Genomic DNA, 15693 nt, shown 5'->3' on the forward strand with positions numbered 1-15693 from the left:
TGGCATTTATTTGGTTATTTTGGTTTTGTTTGGCTATACAAAGTACTGAAATGGGTCTTGTTTTTTCCTCTCCACCCTAGGTACCCTGGAGCCGCACTTGTCAGGCTTGCTATGGACAGCTATGCTGATATCTCTGGCCATCGTTATAGCTCTTCCCAAGCCCCACGGCATCCGAGCCTTAATCGCTTCTACGATATTACGACTAATATTTTCAGTTGGTTTACAACCTACTTTATTTCTTCTGGGTGCATTCAACGTAAGAATCGAGTGGGATTTTTTGAAGTTTTCTTGCATCTTATGTAAGGGTTTCTTACCTGCTCGTGAAGGTGTCAGGCAAAAATAGCCTGGGACATTGTGGTGGAACTGGCGGGAGGAGTAATTCCCTCTTTGGACTGTTTCTAGCAGAAGTGCTTTGCTGTTGTTCATTTAATCCTGTTTCCCCAGGCTGGAGACCTCTAAGGTTTCACTTGGTTTTGCCCTAGTCTAGAAACAGCTCCCACTCCAGCCAGAAATGTAAAGAAGTCTCTGTGACCCTAAAGAGCTCGGTTATTCACTCAAACCCGTCTCCTGTTCAGTGACTAAGCTGCAGTATTTACAGAGTTGTGTAAGATTCACTAAACAATGCATTTCCCAAATGTCTGTCTGCACTCTACCTGCCAGCCAAAAGCTGACACTAAGCAGTTTTGCTACAGTGATGCGTGGACTGAGCATGTAAGCTGAGCCACCAGAGAACTTCATTAACGCTCAAACCCGGATACTTATGGTCTCTTGTGGCGAGTGAGCCAAAAGGGTTTCTCTCTGAGTGAGTCAGCAGGAGCTGTGCAAAGATGCGCCTTCTCAAAGTCCTTGCCTGTGTTACGAAGTGCCCAGCTTTCAAGTGCATCATCTAATAGCGCTCCTGGTCTTCAAAATATGTCACTGAGCACCGTGTACTGCAGAGTCAGAGGTGCATGGGGGAGTGGGGGGTGGTTACTGGTAATTGCAGCATTTAGCAGGTTCCAGGTAAGTTGAAGGCAGCTTTCCTTTGGCGTTGATGGCTGGTTCTACACAGGAGGATTACGGGGCGCGTGATCCAAGAGTGAATTGTTGAAGGAATCTGGAGCGCTTGTTTACTAGCGAGTAATAGGGGTTGTTTCAGAAGTGTAAGGGTTGCTGTAGGCTAGAAAGTTATTTGACTGGAGAAAGTGATGCTTAGAACAGGCTTTGGTTGTTTTGGGTTTTTTTTTTTTTAGGAAGGTTTACCTCTCGCACCAGGGAGTGTTTACTTTCTTGAAGCCCTTTGACAACAAGCTGGAGGCAAGAGTCAGTGCGCACGTTTTATTAGACACGTGCAGTTTTAGTTTTGGCTCACTGTCTCAGCTGTGCAGAAAACGCAACAGAAAGCAAGTTTTGACAGACGTATAAAACGCTGTCGTGTAAAATGCTGTCGTGTAACAGACAATTCAGCACGGTTGTTGAGACCATTATGGAGCTGAGTTACCTCCAGCTTTGAAAAATTGCCTTTTTTTCCTGAAAGCCACATGTTGTAACTAATTTATGGTTAATCTTTCCGTAGGTTTGTAATAAAATCATTTTTCTGATGAGTTTTGTGGGTAACTGTGGAACCTTCACTAGAGGATACAAGGCGATGATCATGGATGTGGAGTTTCTTTATCACTTGCTGTACCTTCTGATTTGCGCTCTGGGACTCTTCGTACATGAATTCTTTTATAGTTTGTTGGTAGGTATTTGCCCTCAGAATGTTCTTCTGTCTACCTGTTTGTAAAGTCCCATCTTGGGCACATCTAGATGTGTCATACACCGCTTGCTTTCTGTTTTGCTGCTGGGCAACTTGTGCAGGCACTCTTAAGAACTGTACGCTGGAGATTTTGCTTGGGAGAAGTTGCAGTGGGAGGTTATGGGCCTCCTGCCACATCTCTTCTTCCTGATTTGTACGGACAAGAGGAGATTTTTTGTTGTTCTCAATTATATTACATGAGTCATGTTTAAGGTTAAATTTAGTTAAAATTGCTTGCTACAGTAAATGTGTATGCAGTTGCAATGAAGGTATTTAGCTTTTCCCTGTGTACGTTACTCCTCTTTTCAGACTTCTAAGGCATAGGTTTTCTAGGTTAGATATATTGCCTGTGACCCTGCTCTGACATCCAAGATAATAAAACAATTTAAAATGTTATGACTCTAAGTAATACACCTGGTGAAGGTTTAAGCCTTCTTAAGATCATATAAAATCTTACATGAGGAAAAATAAAATCATGGGAAAATCTAGCTGTGGAATTGTTAGCTGCACAGTGGGCACTGCTGGAGTTACCATGCTGTGAGTAAGAGGCACACAGTCTTTAAGACAGTTTACTCTGTTACTGTCAATAACTGTAACGTAGCGTCCATGCTTTTAGAGCAGTTGGTTAACTATGGAGTGTCTCCTTAGCTGTAGCTAGACTCCAGACCTCACACGACTGACACGGATGCCTGGCATACGGGGTTTTTTTTTCTGTTTGGTGTGGAATTCATCTTGCACAGCACAATACTTCTAAGAATAAGCACTGAAGGAGTATATCTAGTGTTGGTGGAGAAAATGTGTCACTTTTAAAGTAAACCTTAAATCTCATTCAGAACACTATTTTTGTCCCTTTGTTGGATGCTCGCTACATCCTCTGGTAACTGAATTGGTTATTTTCTATATTCGTGTAGGTCCAATTTCACAAACATGCATTCTCACACTGTCAGCCAGCATAGCCAGCAACCTGCTCGGGCTGTGCTGGTGCATTGTCACAGACCCAAAGGAGTGAAAAGTGAAGGAAACGTCTGTAAAGAAATGTAAACAAAGAATTTGTGCAAAAAATATTGCTCCATTAATTTTACACTCTAAAACTTAAAGGAAGCAGCTAATTACACTTTGAAATGAGCTGGTTTGAGATTGTGATGGGGCAGATAGTACTATAAAAAAGGGACAACAGCTTTATGTTTAAAGCAGGCACTGTATATCTGGCACTTCCACAAGAACACCTGCCCTCACGCCAGGTAGGGACTTCTTCCCAGGCTGCTGCTCAGGACTGGAGTCTGAAGTGCAGACGAAGAGGAGGCTACAGCTGCCTCCATTCCTCATGTTTCAAAGTGCATGACACAAGACTGGTACAGTGGGGGTGAGGGACCCCATCTCCCTCACCTCCTGCTCTATTTTTCTTTACTAATATGGTAAATTTCAGAAAACTATAAAAAGGCCAAACCAAAACTGCTTTAAATGCTCTTTAAAACATCAGATTGGTATTGTTAACATGCTGCCCCACATTATGCCAATGTGTAGCATGCCACCGGTGGTACTGGTAGGACACGTGAGAAACAGCCTTTGCTCTTGTCTGTTGTCCCTCAGCTCTTTGACTTGGTGTACCGAGAAGAGACCTTGCTGAACGTCATCAAGAGCGTCACTCGCAATGGGCGGTCCATCATCCTGACTGCCGTTCTCGCTCTCATCTTGGTCTACCTGTTCTCCATAGTGGGGTACCTCTTCTTCAAAGATGACTTTATCCTGGAAGTCGACAAGCTCCCTAATGAAACGTTATTGCCAGGTTGGTACTGGCAACTCGTTTTGATGGTTTGTGTTGAAGAAAGTATCGGGCTTTTGTTCCCCAGGACATGCTGAGTGTCTTCCACCTTTTGCAAGACATACCAATTACCTCACCAGTTTGACAATTTCTTTCTTACAAAGGACGCTGTTTAAACAGAAAATAAAATTTAAAAAACCCCTAACTGATGGGGACAAATGGATACCCCAGCGTTTTTACAAAACGCTGCAATCTGCTGCAGCACCAAGAGGGATGGGGAGGAGGAACCCCTGGAGACAGCACTTGGACTCTTCTGCACATGGCTGAGATTTCTCTCCTCACTGTTTGCTTAAAACAGTTGAGATTATCTAATTCAGCTACACCTACTCCCTCCCCCAGTTTAATTACAACCAGACTTAAGGTAGGCCATCGTGGAGAAGGCTCTGCACTGGGAGAATTCAGTTCTGGCTCCGTTTGCCGGATCCTGAATGCTTATATTGGCTTTTAATGGTGGGGTTTAGTTTCAATGTAACAAAAATTAATATTTTATCTGAAATAACAGACTGAATATAAATGAAGGGCATCAAAGGGCATCAAAGAGATGCTCCTGTGAAGCAGAGGTTTATCTCTCTTAATTCTGTTTGTTCATAGTTTTATACACTGTATTAACCTCCCTCAAATACTTGCTACAGTTTAAATTCTGTGGCAGTCTTCTCTGTGCTGACCTTAGTTTGCTTATTGTAAGTTAAAAATACAGGGCTTTTTCCCCACCCTGCAGCATCAAGCTATTAACTTGGTAGGAAGCACAGAAATGAAACTTGTTAGAGGAGAGGTTTGGGGTTTGTCTTGTTCTGTCTTTGTTTTTTTCTCTGACACTTCAGCTATTCAGACAAATATTATTTAACATTCCCACTGTTTTTTCTAATTTTACTGCCAACCCTGTGAGAGACCCAAACCTCACTGACCCTATCATTTCACATTTCCATGCAGCTGGAGAAATGCCAAAAACGTTTTACTATGTGGCAGTAGTTTTGTTTTGATACTCACAAGGCATTGAAAGGCAAGTTTTCAAGGCACCTCCAAAACTCACTGTGCACTAGAATATAGTAATTTCAGAACAATTTCAATTATTCAGCTTTGGAGCTGATGCAAAATAAATGCACAACTTTGGTCTTTAATTCATAGAAATAAGAAGAATTTTATGTTTGAATTTTAAATCATTGAGTGTGTAAACCAGAAAGTGCTGTCCCTTCTAAACCCTAGGATAAGATACCATTCTAAACCTGCCTTGTAATTGCACACTGAATATGATGGGGTACCTTAATATCCGAGGAGTAATCATGCAAAACGTTAAACTATCCATTTGATTCATCACCTTCTGTTTTTAGATCGCACGGAACCGGGCGAGACCATGACCGGAGAGTTTCTCTATTCAGATGTATGCAAAGCAGGTAGCAGTGAAAACTGTTCTTCAATCATTCCTTCAGACCGTAAGTATCTGCTGTTGAATTCATACCTCATACCCTGAGTTTTTCTAGTCAAGCATCTTAAATTAAAAGAATATCCTTTTTAAAATTTCTATTCAATAAATTGGGGAACAAAGCTATCGTGAGAGTATCTAACTTGAAAAAGGATTAATTTAGGCCACTTCTATTATATGAAGTGATTAAACTAGAGAAACTTATAAACCGTACTTGGATAAACCACTATCATATTCTTTAATTTTCTACCTTATCAATTTGAGAAGGAAGTGATGCAGTTTACTTCTTTGCAAAGTTTATTATTTTAAAACGTTAGGCTATTAAATGTGTTTTCAGAGGATAATACCTTGTGAAATACGGAGCAAAACATCGTTTATTGTCAGCATTATTCTATCTAGCTAAGGAAACTTTTTAATATCATGGCAGGAAGTACTCAATGGATTAAGTCAATGGGGTAGGTTTGGGGGTTTTTGAGATCAAAAAAGTGCATGCAAGGTATTACTTGCAGCATAATCGCCAGCCTCAGATTGGGTATTGATATATTTCAGTTTTATTTTCTAGAAAATGTAATTTACTTCTTGGAGATTTATGATGCTGGCTGTGAAAGCCAGACAGAACATCACCATTTCTCCTTAGAAGTGGAGCTCTTATATGGTCAGATGTTTCAAAGGTCAATAATGGCCACGAGCCCCTGCTCGCAAGAGGAGATGGCTCTGTTTTGTTCAAGTGTCCTCTTTGATCAGCTGATATTCAACACTGATACAAGAACAGCTGCTTTATTCTGCTCTAGGAGGAGTGTGCTGCTTTGTCTTTATACACTCTGGCTGCAGAAAGGAAAACTCCAGAGATGGTTTTATGTCGTAAATAATCAACCTGATACAAGGGTGTAATGTGGCCAGGGATATTAATGACGCCCAAATCTTTGGCCATTTCTCTGCCATCTTGGGTTTTGGCTATTTCTGGATTGCACGGGGATTTGGGCCTTTCTAAGGCTGTCTGTGGGAAGGTGGGATCCGCTCATGAGCATTTTTATGATGAAATGAAAGTCATGAGGCTTTTAATGTGTACAGGGAGAGTATATGAGATTAGGTAATTAATTTTAGCAGTTCTGCAACTGAAACAGTGAAGTTGGAGGCTTCCGCCAAATGGAGAGGGGTCAAAAAAAGTGTGTTACTTTTTCAGTAAAATGCTGTTTCCATAAGCAGTGATATTTTAGCCATTTGAAAAATACGAGTCGAAGTTGCCATTTTGAGTGCAGCCCAAAGGCTGTGCAATCTGTTAGGCACCAAGGGAGAGTGTAAGAGGCAACACTTTGTCCTCTGAGCTGTCAAAAAGCTATGATTCTGTATAAACAGGCATCTGGTGATCTGAGCTATGCATGCTAACAGAAATGGAAAGAGAGATTTAACCAAGTCAAAGACAGCAGTTCAAGCACACAAGAAAACTCTGCTGGTGGGGCGGGAAGGGCAGGCTGGAGCCAGAGCAGAGACCCACTCCCACGGTCGGCTCTTCGCAAGAGCTAAGGGGGTTTGCAGCACTGGTTGGAAATCTGGCAGTTTTTGCAAAAGGGAGAGATAGCATAACCAGCAGAGAATGGAGAGAATTATTTAAAACTGATCTTCTTGCCTTTGAAACGTGTCTTTGCTTGCTGTGTTAATAGAACTGATTGCTGAAGAAATGGAGGAAGAGAATAAAGAGCATACGTGCGAGACGTTGCTGATGTGCATTGTTACTGTACTGAGTCATGGGCTGAGGAGTGGGGGTGGAGTAGGTGATGTGCTCAGGAAACCATCCAAAGAGGTAAATTATCACTGAATGGGGGCGGAAGAGTGATAACCATGTAGGGCTGGGGATCTAGTTCTGCTGGGGAAAATGCATATACACTCCCTTTAAACAGATGTAGGATACATTGCAACTAGAAGGGACCACAATTTCTCTCTGTGTAATGTAGTTAAATCTCTGTAGAATCAGACTAAACAGCAGCCAGTTCAAACAAGCATCTACCCATCCTTTTTCTAGGGCCTTTTTAGCTTGAGGGCTGTCCAGAATGGGGCCCAAAGGAACAGAGATGGGGTAGCCAACAGTCTGTGCTTTGGGAGTTCAGGATCTGAAGAAGTAAGATGAGTACAAGCTGGTGAGAGAGTAATGTGAGGTAGCAGAATAAAAATGCAGTGGGAGCTGATACCATGCTAGTGGCATGAGTTTCTGTGGGGAGCATCACTAGGTAAGGTGTGTGAAACAGGGAATGGGTGAGGGGACAGGGACCAAGACAGTTTGGAGCTGGGACTGTGGAAAGGAAGGATGTTGTTTGGAGCCATCATCAGAAAGCTTGGACTAGTCAAAGCAGCAGGAACTTTTCATAATACCTATTTGAGTCTTAAGCTGTTCTCCCTCGTCATTCCCCAAAACCACCTTAGGGGCTGATGGAGCAGTCTTGGTCAGAGTGAATGCTTGTCTGTATTGTCTGCAATTTCAAAGTGTGTTCTAATATTTAGCCTTATTTTCAGCTTACAATGGTTTAAAAGTTACATAATTCTTAATAAAAGTTTGGCACCCAACTGGCAGAATGATTCTAAAAATGGGGGTTAGGTATTTGGGTATTTAGGCTTGCAATAAATACGAAACGGGTATTGGAAAGACCAATCTGATGTCCACGTACATGGTTGTTAGCATAAATGAAATGAATACTACTAATTTCCAGTAAAAGACTTTATGGTCAACACTGGTACTGTATTGATATATAGCTGATTAAAACAAGGATAGAGTTTGGATGGGCTTGCAGGGCGGGGCTGAGAAGAGAACAAATTTCAGTGTGTGTGAGAGAGAAGAGGACAGACTTGGACACAGTAAGGAGAAAGAGCGACTCTGCAGAGATCGCGTGCTGGTAGCTGACTAATTTAGCTTTTCTTTCAGTAATCAGTAAGCATTTTAGTTTCACTTAATGTTTTGAGCTGTAGGTTATCATTGGAGAGCATCAGAAATGGAGAATCTAAAGGGAGGGGTTGTGGGGCAGCATAGTCTGTTGCTGAACTGAGAGAGGCATGGTGAGGGTTAGATGTGCACGTATTTGAGTTGTTAATTATCAAAATATGTATCTTGCAGGAACCTCTCTTTGCTGCTAGAGTGATATATGATCTGTTATTCTTCTTCATGGTCATCATTATTGTCCTTAACCTGATTTTTGGTGTGATCATTGACACTTTTGCTGATTTGAGGAGTGAAAAACAGAAGAAAGAAGAAATTTTAAAAACAACTTGCTTTATTTGTGGTAAGTGTAGAAACACACTTAAAAATAAGTCAAAGTCAGATAGCTGCAAACTCGCATGAAACAGGAGTCTTGTGTTACTGGCGGTTCCTACCTTGCATTCCTCAGCTAGCTGATATTCTTGGGTACCACGTGCATAGGAGCTTGGCAGCAGGAAGAGATGGGGAATGTATGCTCAATATACCATTTTTCCCTAAAATCCTTAGTTTCTGTTTCTCCTGTGCTTCAAAGAATCATTTCCTACTGGAATGGGAGAGATTTTTATAAACAGTTGTTTTTTCCAATGGTGCAGACTGTTGATAGTGACTGTGAAAGTTTTTCCCATCAGTAGAGTGGGAATTAAGCTGCCGAGCCATCAAGGCCAGTGTGGTTTAATGACATGGTCATGCAGAAGTTGCATAACACACAGACTGACAGAAGTAACCTTTGGAAGTCTGCTGCAAAGCAAGTGTTGCTTTTGGTATCGTTTTGCCTAAAAATAGGAGATGCGTTATGAAATCCAACAAACTGATTGCATACAAGGTAGCTACCTTTTTTTAACCGAAAGTTTTCTGTTATGTATCAGTGCAAGCAGTGCTTGTTAGGCCTTCTGCCCCCTTCTCGCTGCATTGTGACCATTTGTTGGAGACTTTATCCCTGTTACTCAGTGTTCATTTAAGAATGATTGTGACTGTTTAGTGCAGCAGACTGTAGAAACAGGTTTTGTTTTTAGAGCTCGTTTTCTTAGTACCAGTTTGTAAATACTAAGGGTTGTATATGTGTCACTCTTGTAGGTTTGGAAAGAGATAAGTTTGATAACAAGACAGTCACATTTGAAGAGCACATTAAAGAAGAGCACAATATGTGGCATTATTTGTGCTTTATTGTGTTAGTGAAAGTAAAAGATTCAACAGAATATACAGGACCAGAAAGTTATGTGGCAGAAATGATCAAGGTGAGTTTGGAGTTTTGCCTTTTTTTCCTAGATAGACCAATCTACTGGCATATTTAGTAAATATAATAATCTGTATTTTATTTATTCTGTCAGCAAAAACTTGGAGTAAGACTTTTTCTACAGTAATAGGCTCAATCCAATGCCTTTCCTTTTAGAAGCATCTTCTAAAGAGAATACACTTAAGATGTTCTTGGCCAGATAACTCGATAAAAGACGTTGCCTTGATGGCAGCACGCTGCAGCAGGATGGTGCAGGCAGGGGCACTGGTGGGAGCCGACGCGTGCGGCCGCGCCGCAGTCACACAGCGATGCGCGACTGCGTACCTGCACCTTCTCACCTCTGACCCGCTGCCGTGTGTGTGCCAAAGCGAGCCGTGACAGCTGGGTGGGCTCCAGGGTTTTAAATCAGGTCAAGAGGAGCTATTCTGTTTTGAAAACTGATGTTTAAGGGAGAATATTTTCAAGCTGGTGAAAGTGTCTGAAGCATAACAAACAGCTTATAACCTGTCCCGGTATAAATATCTTAAACTGACTTGTGGGATGTGTTGTCATATGATTTTAGCTTAATATTGTAAAAAACTAAAATTAATATGTATTCAATTGTCAGGCCTTTTAATGAGAGAATTAAAAGGCTCGTCCCTGCCAAGCTGCAGGTTCAGAGCTCCTGGAATTAGATCCTAAACCCCAGTTATTAATTTGTGTGTCTTCTGGCTGGTTAGCAAAGGCTCTTTCTGATTTACAACATTTCAATTATTTCTTCATTTGCCTTCAGGCAAATAAATAGCAGGATACTTTGCTTATTTGTCCCTAGTTTTTTTTTTTTTGCTGCAGAGGCACAACCTACCTTTAAGTGGGCAGTCTGTCGTGGCCCGGTCAGTGTGTAAATCCCACCAAGATCTCTCTGAGGTTAAACATGTTACTTTGGGGTCACTACAATGTATGTTCTAGTTCTGGATCTCTGCCTCTGTAGTGAGGGCTTAAAGAAATCTTGTGAGCAGTCACCTGATACAGGATTAGCACAGCAAGATAACTTAGTACATCACTGCTGCTTTCTGGTCTGACTGATTATATTGCTCCCTTTATTTACCCCACCGCAGCAAGCATTACTTCAGGGGGAAGCATTGTTTGTGTTGAGTTAAAACTAATTTAAAAAAAAAGTTTCAGTTAACAAACAATTTATTAACAAATTGTTATTTCAGATTAACAGTTCAAATTAGATAAGAACCAAAAACTAGTCATTGGATATGTTTGCAATAAATGCAAAAACTGGAGAACTTCTATCAGAATTCCCTTTCATAGAAGTGTCAGCAAGGGCAAATTACTGTGTATTGAATGGGAATATGGATAAATCATGCATAGACCAAGTGTCTCATACAGATGCAATTTTATATAACTACACTAGGTAGAGGTTTGGAATATGTCTTGTAGTTGGTGTTTTTTTGCATTTCATGAGCCAGTTTTAAATTGCGAGCTAACAGCAGGGTCTCACTGCCGTGCTGTTGAAAGCGTGGTGTAACCGTACGAGCCATGGAATAGGAAGTAAATTTGGTTTGCACATCAGTGGTGTGCCACGACCCAGCACAGGCGTGACCGGGGCAGCTGCTGCCCTGATGCTCTAGTTCTCAGCAGCATTTTGCAGTCAACATGTTTCTTAGGACTAATCTGTCAGAGCTTACTCTGAAAATCAGAAGCAATTCTTTCCATCATCCTTTAACATTAAAAACATTCTTTGCTGCCCTAGAAAATCTGTGTATAAAGCATGGTGAATATATTTCTTTACCAGACCTGTTTTAAACACTTTTGTAAGAGTCAGAAATCCTTTTTTCTGCCTAAGGTGTACCTAGGAGTAACTTGGGGCATGGTTCATCTTTTACTCAAGCCTTCTGTCGTTGTCCCATGAATGTAGAAGAACAGGCAAAAGGAGAGCCTTAAACATGTCAGTGGTTCCAAAGATTGAGAGTCACCCGTGGGAGGTGATGGTTTATTTTGTTCTTTGTACAGAGGACAAATGGGAACCTGTGGTTGCTTAATGTCTGCAGCTCCCAGATTCTCCTGGAAAGCCTACTTGTGTCATGGTTAGATTTAAAAGGGATTTTCTCCCCACATTTTCAGACTGAAGGTGGCACTCTAACATCTTTGATAATGACAAAGATGGGGTATGTCTGTTCCATGGGCTGTTATGCGGTACCATTGTTCAACTGCAATTTATACCCATTTTTAGTAGTTGAGGGTAGGAAGCATAATGTGCTCAAAACCATACTGTGATGACAGAATACACCTCAAATATGCTTCACCTTTGCTCTGACTCCCAACAGAGTATCTTTAGAAAACTCTTGGATTTATGCTTTTTGGCAATAGTAAAAAAAAAAAAATTTAAAAAAAAAAATTAAAAAAATTTGACTCTGCCATTTAGTATTTGTGAGTAGTTCCAACACCACAGAACATTAAAAAAAAAAAAAAACACAAACCCAAAAACATGGATTTAGGACACTAAAATTACATCCACCATCAGCTTGTGAGTTGCATCCAGTGCTGCTTGTACAGTGCTTGAAAGATATTTTAGGCACTGTGGTATCAAAAGAATCCTGGACAATTTCACTTATGCCAGTTAGTGAATATTCAGAAGCTTTAAGAGTGATCTTGAATTTTGATGTTTTCTTGTCTAAAAATAATGTGTGTAGAAAGGCAATTTTGAGGATATCCACTGTACTGGAGATGGCAGAGCTGAATCTTGCCCATAGAAGTCATCTTGTAGCCTGTAGGAATCTGACCCAGCTTAAAAAAGTTGTAGCCTTGAAAATGAATGATTAACTCCAGTTCTTCAGCAAATTTTATATTTCTTCATAGATAGAAGCTCATCAAGTTAAAATGCAGTGTGCGGAAAGAAGTCAACGGTTCAACCTGAGAACAGAGTTTAAGGTTTAGAAGTATTGTGAACACAGTAAGCCTGATCAAAATAACCATTAAAAAACCCAGTGATCTGACAAAATCTGGTATGCTGTACTGATAGCACTGATTTGTACTTCCATAAGGTTTTTCTGATACAGCTATGGGTCTGTTAGTGCTTGTGATCTCAGGTTGGTTTTGCTCAAGCTCCCCTGAGTTTGCGGAGCCCAGTATGTTTGTGTCCCCCCACGCGGGAAGCGGGGCTGCAGTGGTCTTGTAGCTGTGAGTCCAGACTTTGGATAGAAGGCCTGAAATTCATCGCCAGCTTTTCTCCCTGTAAATAGGGATAATAATCACTTTCTTCAGTAAGGTGAGCATGTGCCTGCTGTGATATATGATGTAAAACTTGGGATATCTTAAGAATCTTTGCTGGGAATCACTAGAGCAGTGCTAGGGGGGAAATTGCTAGGGGTTGCTGGTTCTGTTTGATGTAGAAGCTGAGCTTGCGTACACACCCGAGCTGCTGCCATGACTCATCTGCCATCCTGAAGTCCTCACCACCCCTGGTGAGCTTGATAACCTCATGGATTTCAGAAGATGGCATGCAGAAGCTTGGCGTGAAGCAGCTCACCTTTGAAATGCATTCTTGAGCCACCTCCTAATATCTGTTTAGTAGCATGCACATTATTGTAGGATGTGAGAAAACATCTAGTGCCAGAGATAGCCTTTAATTCTTGGTGTTTATAAAGCCCTCCTGGTGACCTAACTTCTGTTCATCCAGATAAATCACTGCAGATGTGCACTTAAGATAGTGAGGCTTCAAGATGGATCAATGTCTTTTGAAAAGTGTTTATCTGGAAGGTATGCTAATAGTGCTGCAGAGCTGGTAGCCCGGTGCCTCCTGTATTTCCCAGGAACAAAGGCACAGGGTTCAGCTGCTGTGTGGCTTTGTAGTCACCAGGGAAGATCAGGTGATGTCTGAATAATACCATATGTGTAGGAGGTGGGGGGATCCACTTATCGTGTTGGCCAGACATTGACATCCACACCCAAATGACTAATGTGAACTCCGTGCAACTCCCTCCAGATTAGTTCATTTAAATGTCTTATCTACCCATCCTGTCTTGAGAATTTCTTCTTAACTTTTCTGCATTTGCCTGCAGTTGCTGTGGCAGCCTCACTAGCAGCAGCCCCATCAGTACAGCTGCCACTTGAGTCTTGGCAAAGGTCTGCTACAAACAGCTGTTTGCCGGCATTTAGAATATGTTAAAAAAAAAAAAGAAAATCTTACTCTGAAGCTCGAAGCATAGAAAATCACATATACAGTTCAGTTTTCTGTGCATTCATGTTGTGCATGCAGCTGCAGTGTGCTGTCACTTGCATGGACAAGTATTTGCATGCACAGCTGGTGCACACCCTAACGTCAGGATTTGCATATACACCTTCACGTCAGCATTTGATCAGTGCAGGGAAGAGCCGCATGGCTGTGGGTGATTTTATGCATGCAGATGTGCATACTAAAAAATAAAGGCTTGTTTGGCAAAGTTTTTAGCACAAAGCTTCCTAACTAGCTCTTTCAGTTTCCACAGATTTTTAATCCAGTGTTACACCAAGCAGGATACATGTCATTAACGTTTATTACAAAAGTGAGGTAGAGAGGTGTAAGGGTTTGCCCAGGCTCACATGCCAGATCGAGAGTGCTGAGTCCTGAATCTTTAACTGGATTGTGTTGCATTTGAAAATGAACCATTTATAAATACGAATGATGGTGCAGATATCCTTGAAGGAATTTGGAATGGAAGTGCCCTAATTAACCTCTTCATACAAAACTGGAGATTTAAATGTACTATTGGGCTTTTCTTTTTGTCTTGAGCTGTGTGCTCTTGGGAAGTATTTCTTATTACTGTTTTGAGTGTCCAGTGTAGCCTGTAACTTCTGCCAAGACGCAGCCTCCTCAGCCTAAGGAAAGACAAGGTTTCATCAATTGCAGGCTTTTAAAATTACATTCTTCCAGAAGTGCAAGTTTGACTTGAAACCTCTCCTCAGAAGTTAAACACCCAGCCATGATTGTTGCTGGGCTCTGAATGTCAGCAGGAGTGTGTGATTCACAGCCTGCACAAGACTCACGTGATGCTGGCTTTGAAGGGTTACTGTGTCCCCAGGCCCTGCATCGGGTGTAACTTGGTTGGAGATGGCCAAGGCTGGATCAGAACTGCAGCACCTGTAGAAATAACAAGGGGCAGACCAAATGCTTCAAAGCTGAAGCATTTCAAAAGGGGCTTAATGATTCCAGCATTGGTGAAAGACGTGTATACAGCTGAAATCATAGTCTGAGAAAGTATTAGAAACTTAGTTACATGCATGTGTGATTTGTACTTGGAAATCCTGTACTTTAGGGTAACATTAAATAGAAAAGATTTATTGTGTCTGTACTTACCAAACCAACTGCAGATGCAGAAGAAAGCAGCCTGTACAACTAACTTGTTTGCAGTTGATCAGTTATAGATGAAGAAATGGGTTTCAGGGCTCCTGGTCGTGATGACGCAGGGCGCAGGCCAGGAGAGGAGGACTGAGGAGGTCAGGATCTGAACTGGAGCTGATGGTACCTAATTTGGTGGTATCTTCCAAACAAGCTGCATCTTGAGACACCTTGCCAGATTTAGCCAATATAATTACAGGGTTAATAAAAAATAGCAGAGGCATAGAAGAGTCAAGAGGTGTGGTTGGCAGAAGGCCCTTGGCTGCTGGAAACACTGTGTCACAGGCCCTGGGTCCGAGCTTTGCATTTAGATAGTGAAGCAACTTGTTCCACCCTTGAAATAGGTGTTAAGGTGCAAACCAGAAGCTGCACAGGGAGAAATGGTTGGTCAACCTCATCTTCCCCACACAGCAGCAGTATTAGTATGCTCTTACCTCCGGAGGTGTGCAAGCTGATGTGCCCTGCAGCGTGCTTCAGAAAAAAAACCTCCTCTTGCTGGCATTAACCTTATGTGGCCGAGTTCTTGGTTTTCCCTGATAAATCACCTGGGCAGGTGTCCGTGCTGGGAATACCAGGTTACATCCCCTCTGCCGAGTGAAAGGTTTCACTCTGGCTCAGCGTGTGGCAGAAAAAGGGCCTGGGCGGGTGAAAACAGAAGCAAAGGCTTCAGCCCAATTCTGTGTTAATGGTTTGTTTGCATAACGTGTTGGGGTTCGGGTGGATCCCAAAGCAGCTCGCAGGGTGGGTGCCATGTCCTGGCTGCTGGGGCACTGCCAGCGCCCGCCTGGGAGGGACTGGGAAGGTTTCCAACTGGAAACCATCAAGAGTGACACGCCGGGGAAAATAAACCGCTCGGTCTGCAACACCGGCCAGGTAAAAAAGCCCCGTGGGGCTGTGTGTGCCGAGGAGGTGGCCCAGGGCTGGGGCGAGGTGGCCATCCCCTGAGTCAGCCCGTGACCCTGTGCAACAGGGTGCTCCGTGGGCCGCCTGAGCCGTGCCGGACGCGTTGTGCAAGAGGAGGTGGGCGACAGCAGCCATCGCCACCAGCAGCTGTTTGTTCAGCCTTTGCGTGCTTCATCATTTTGTCCTGCCCAGCGGATCGTGGTGTAA

General features: G+C 42.3%; 1 protein-coding gene across 7 annotated transcripts in view; it reads left to right on the plus strand.

The window, feature by feature from the left end:
- ITPR1 (inositol 1,4,5-trisphosphate receptor type 1) overlaps window positions 1–15693 on the plus strand; it is a 171271-nt gene that overhangs the window by 144426 nt on the left and 11152 nt on the right. For all 7 annotated transcript variants that reach the window (XM_074836080.1, XM_074836081.1, XM_074836083.1 and 4 more), the window contains 7 exons: window positions 81–256; window positions 1556–1720; window positions 3368–3563; window positions 4928–5029; window positions 6681–6820; window positions 8123–8288; window positions 9059–9219. In XM_074836080.1, coding sequence (XP_074692181.1) covers window positions 81–256; window positions 1556–1720; window positions 3368–3563; window positions 4928–5029; window positions 6681–6820; window positions 8123–8288; window positions 9059–9219 — 1106 coding nt within the window. The remainder of the gene's footprint in view (window positions 1–80; window positions 257–1555; window positions 1721–3367; window positions 3564–4927; window positions 5030–6680; window positions 6821–8122; window positions 8289–9058; window positions 9220–15693) is intronic.

This window comes from Strix aluco, chromosome 11 (assembly GCF_031877795.1).
Source record: "Strix aluco isolate bStrAlu1 chromosome 11, bStrAlu1.hap1, whole genome shotgun sequence".
Classification (NCBI taxonomy): domain Eukaryota; kingdom Metazoa; phylum Chordata; class Aves; order Strigiformes; family Strigidae; genus Strix; species Strix aluco.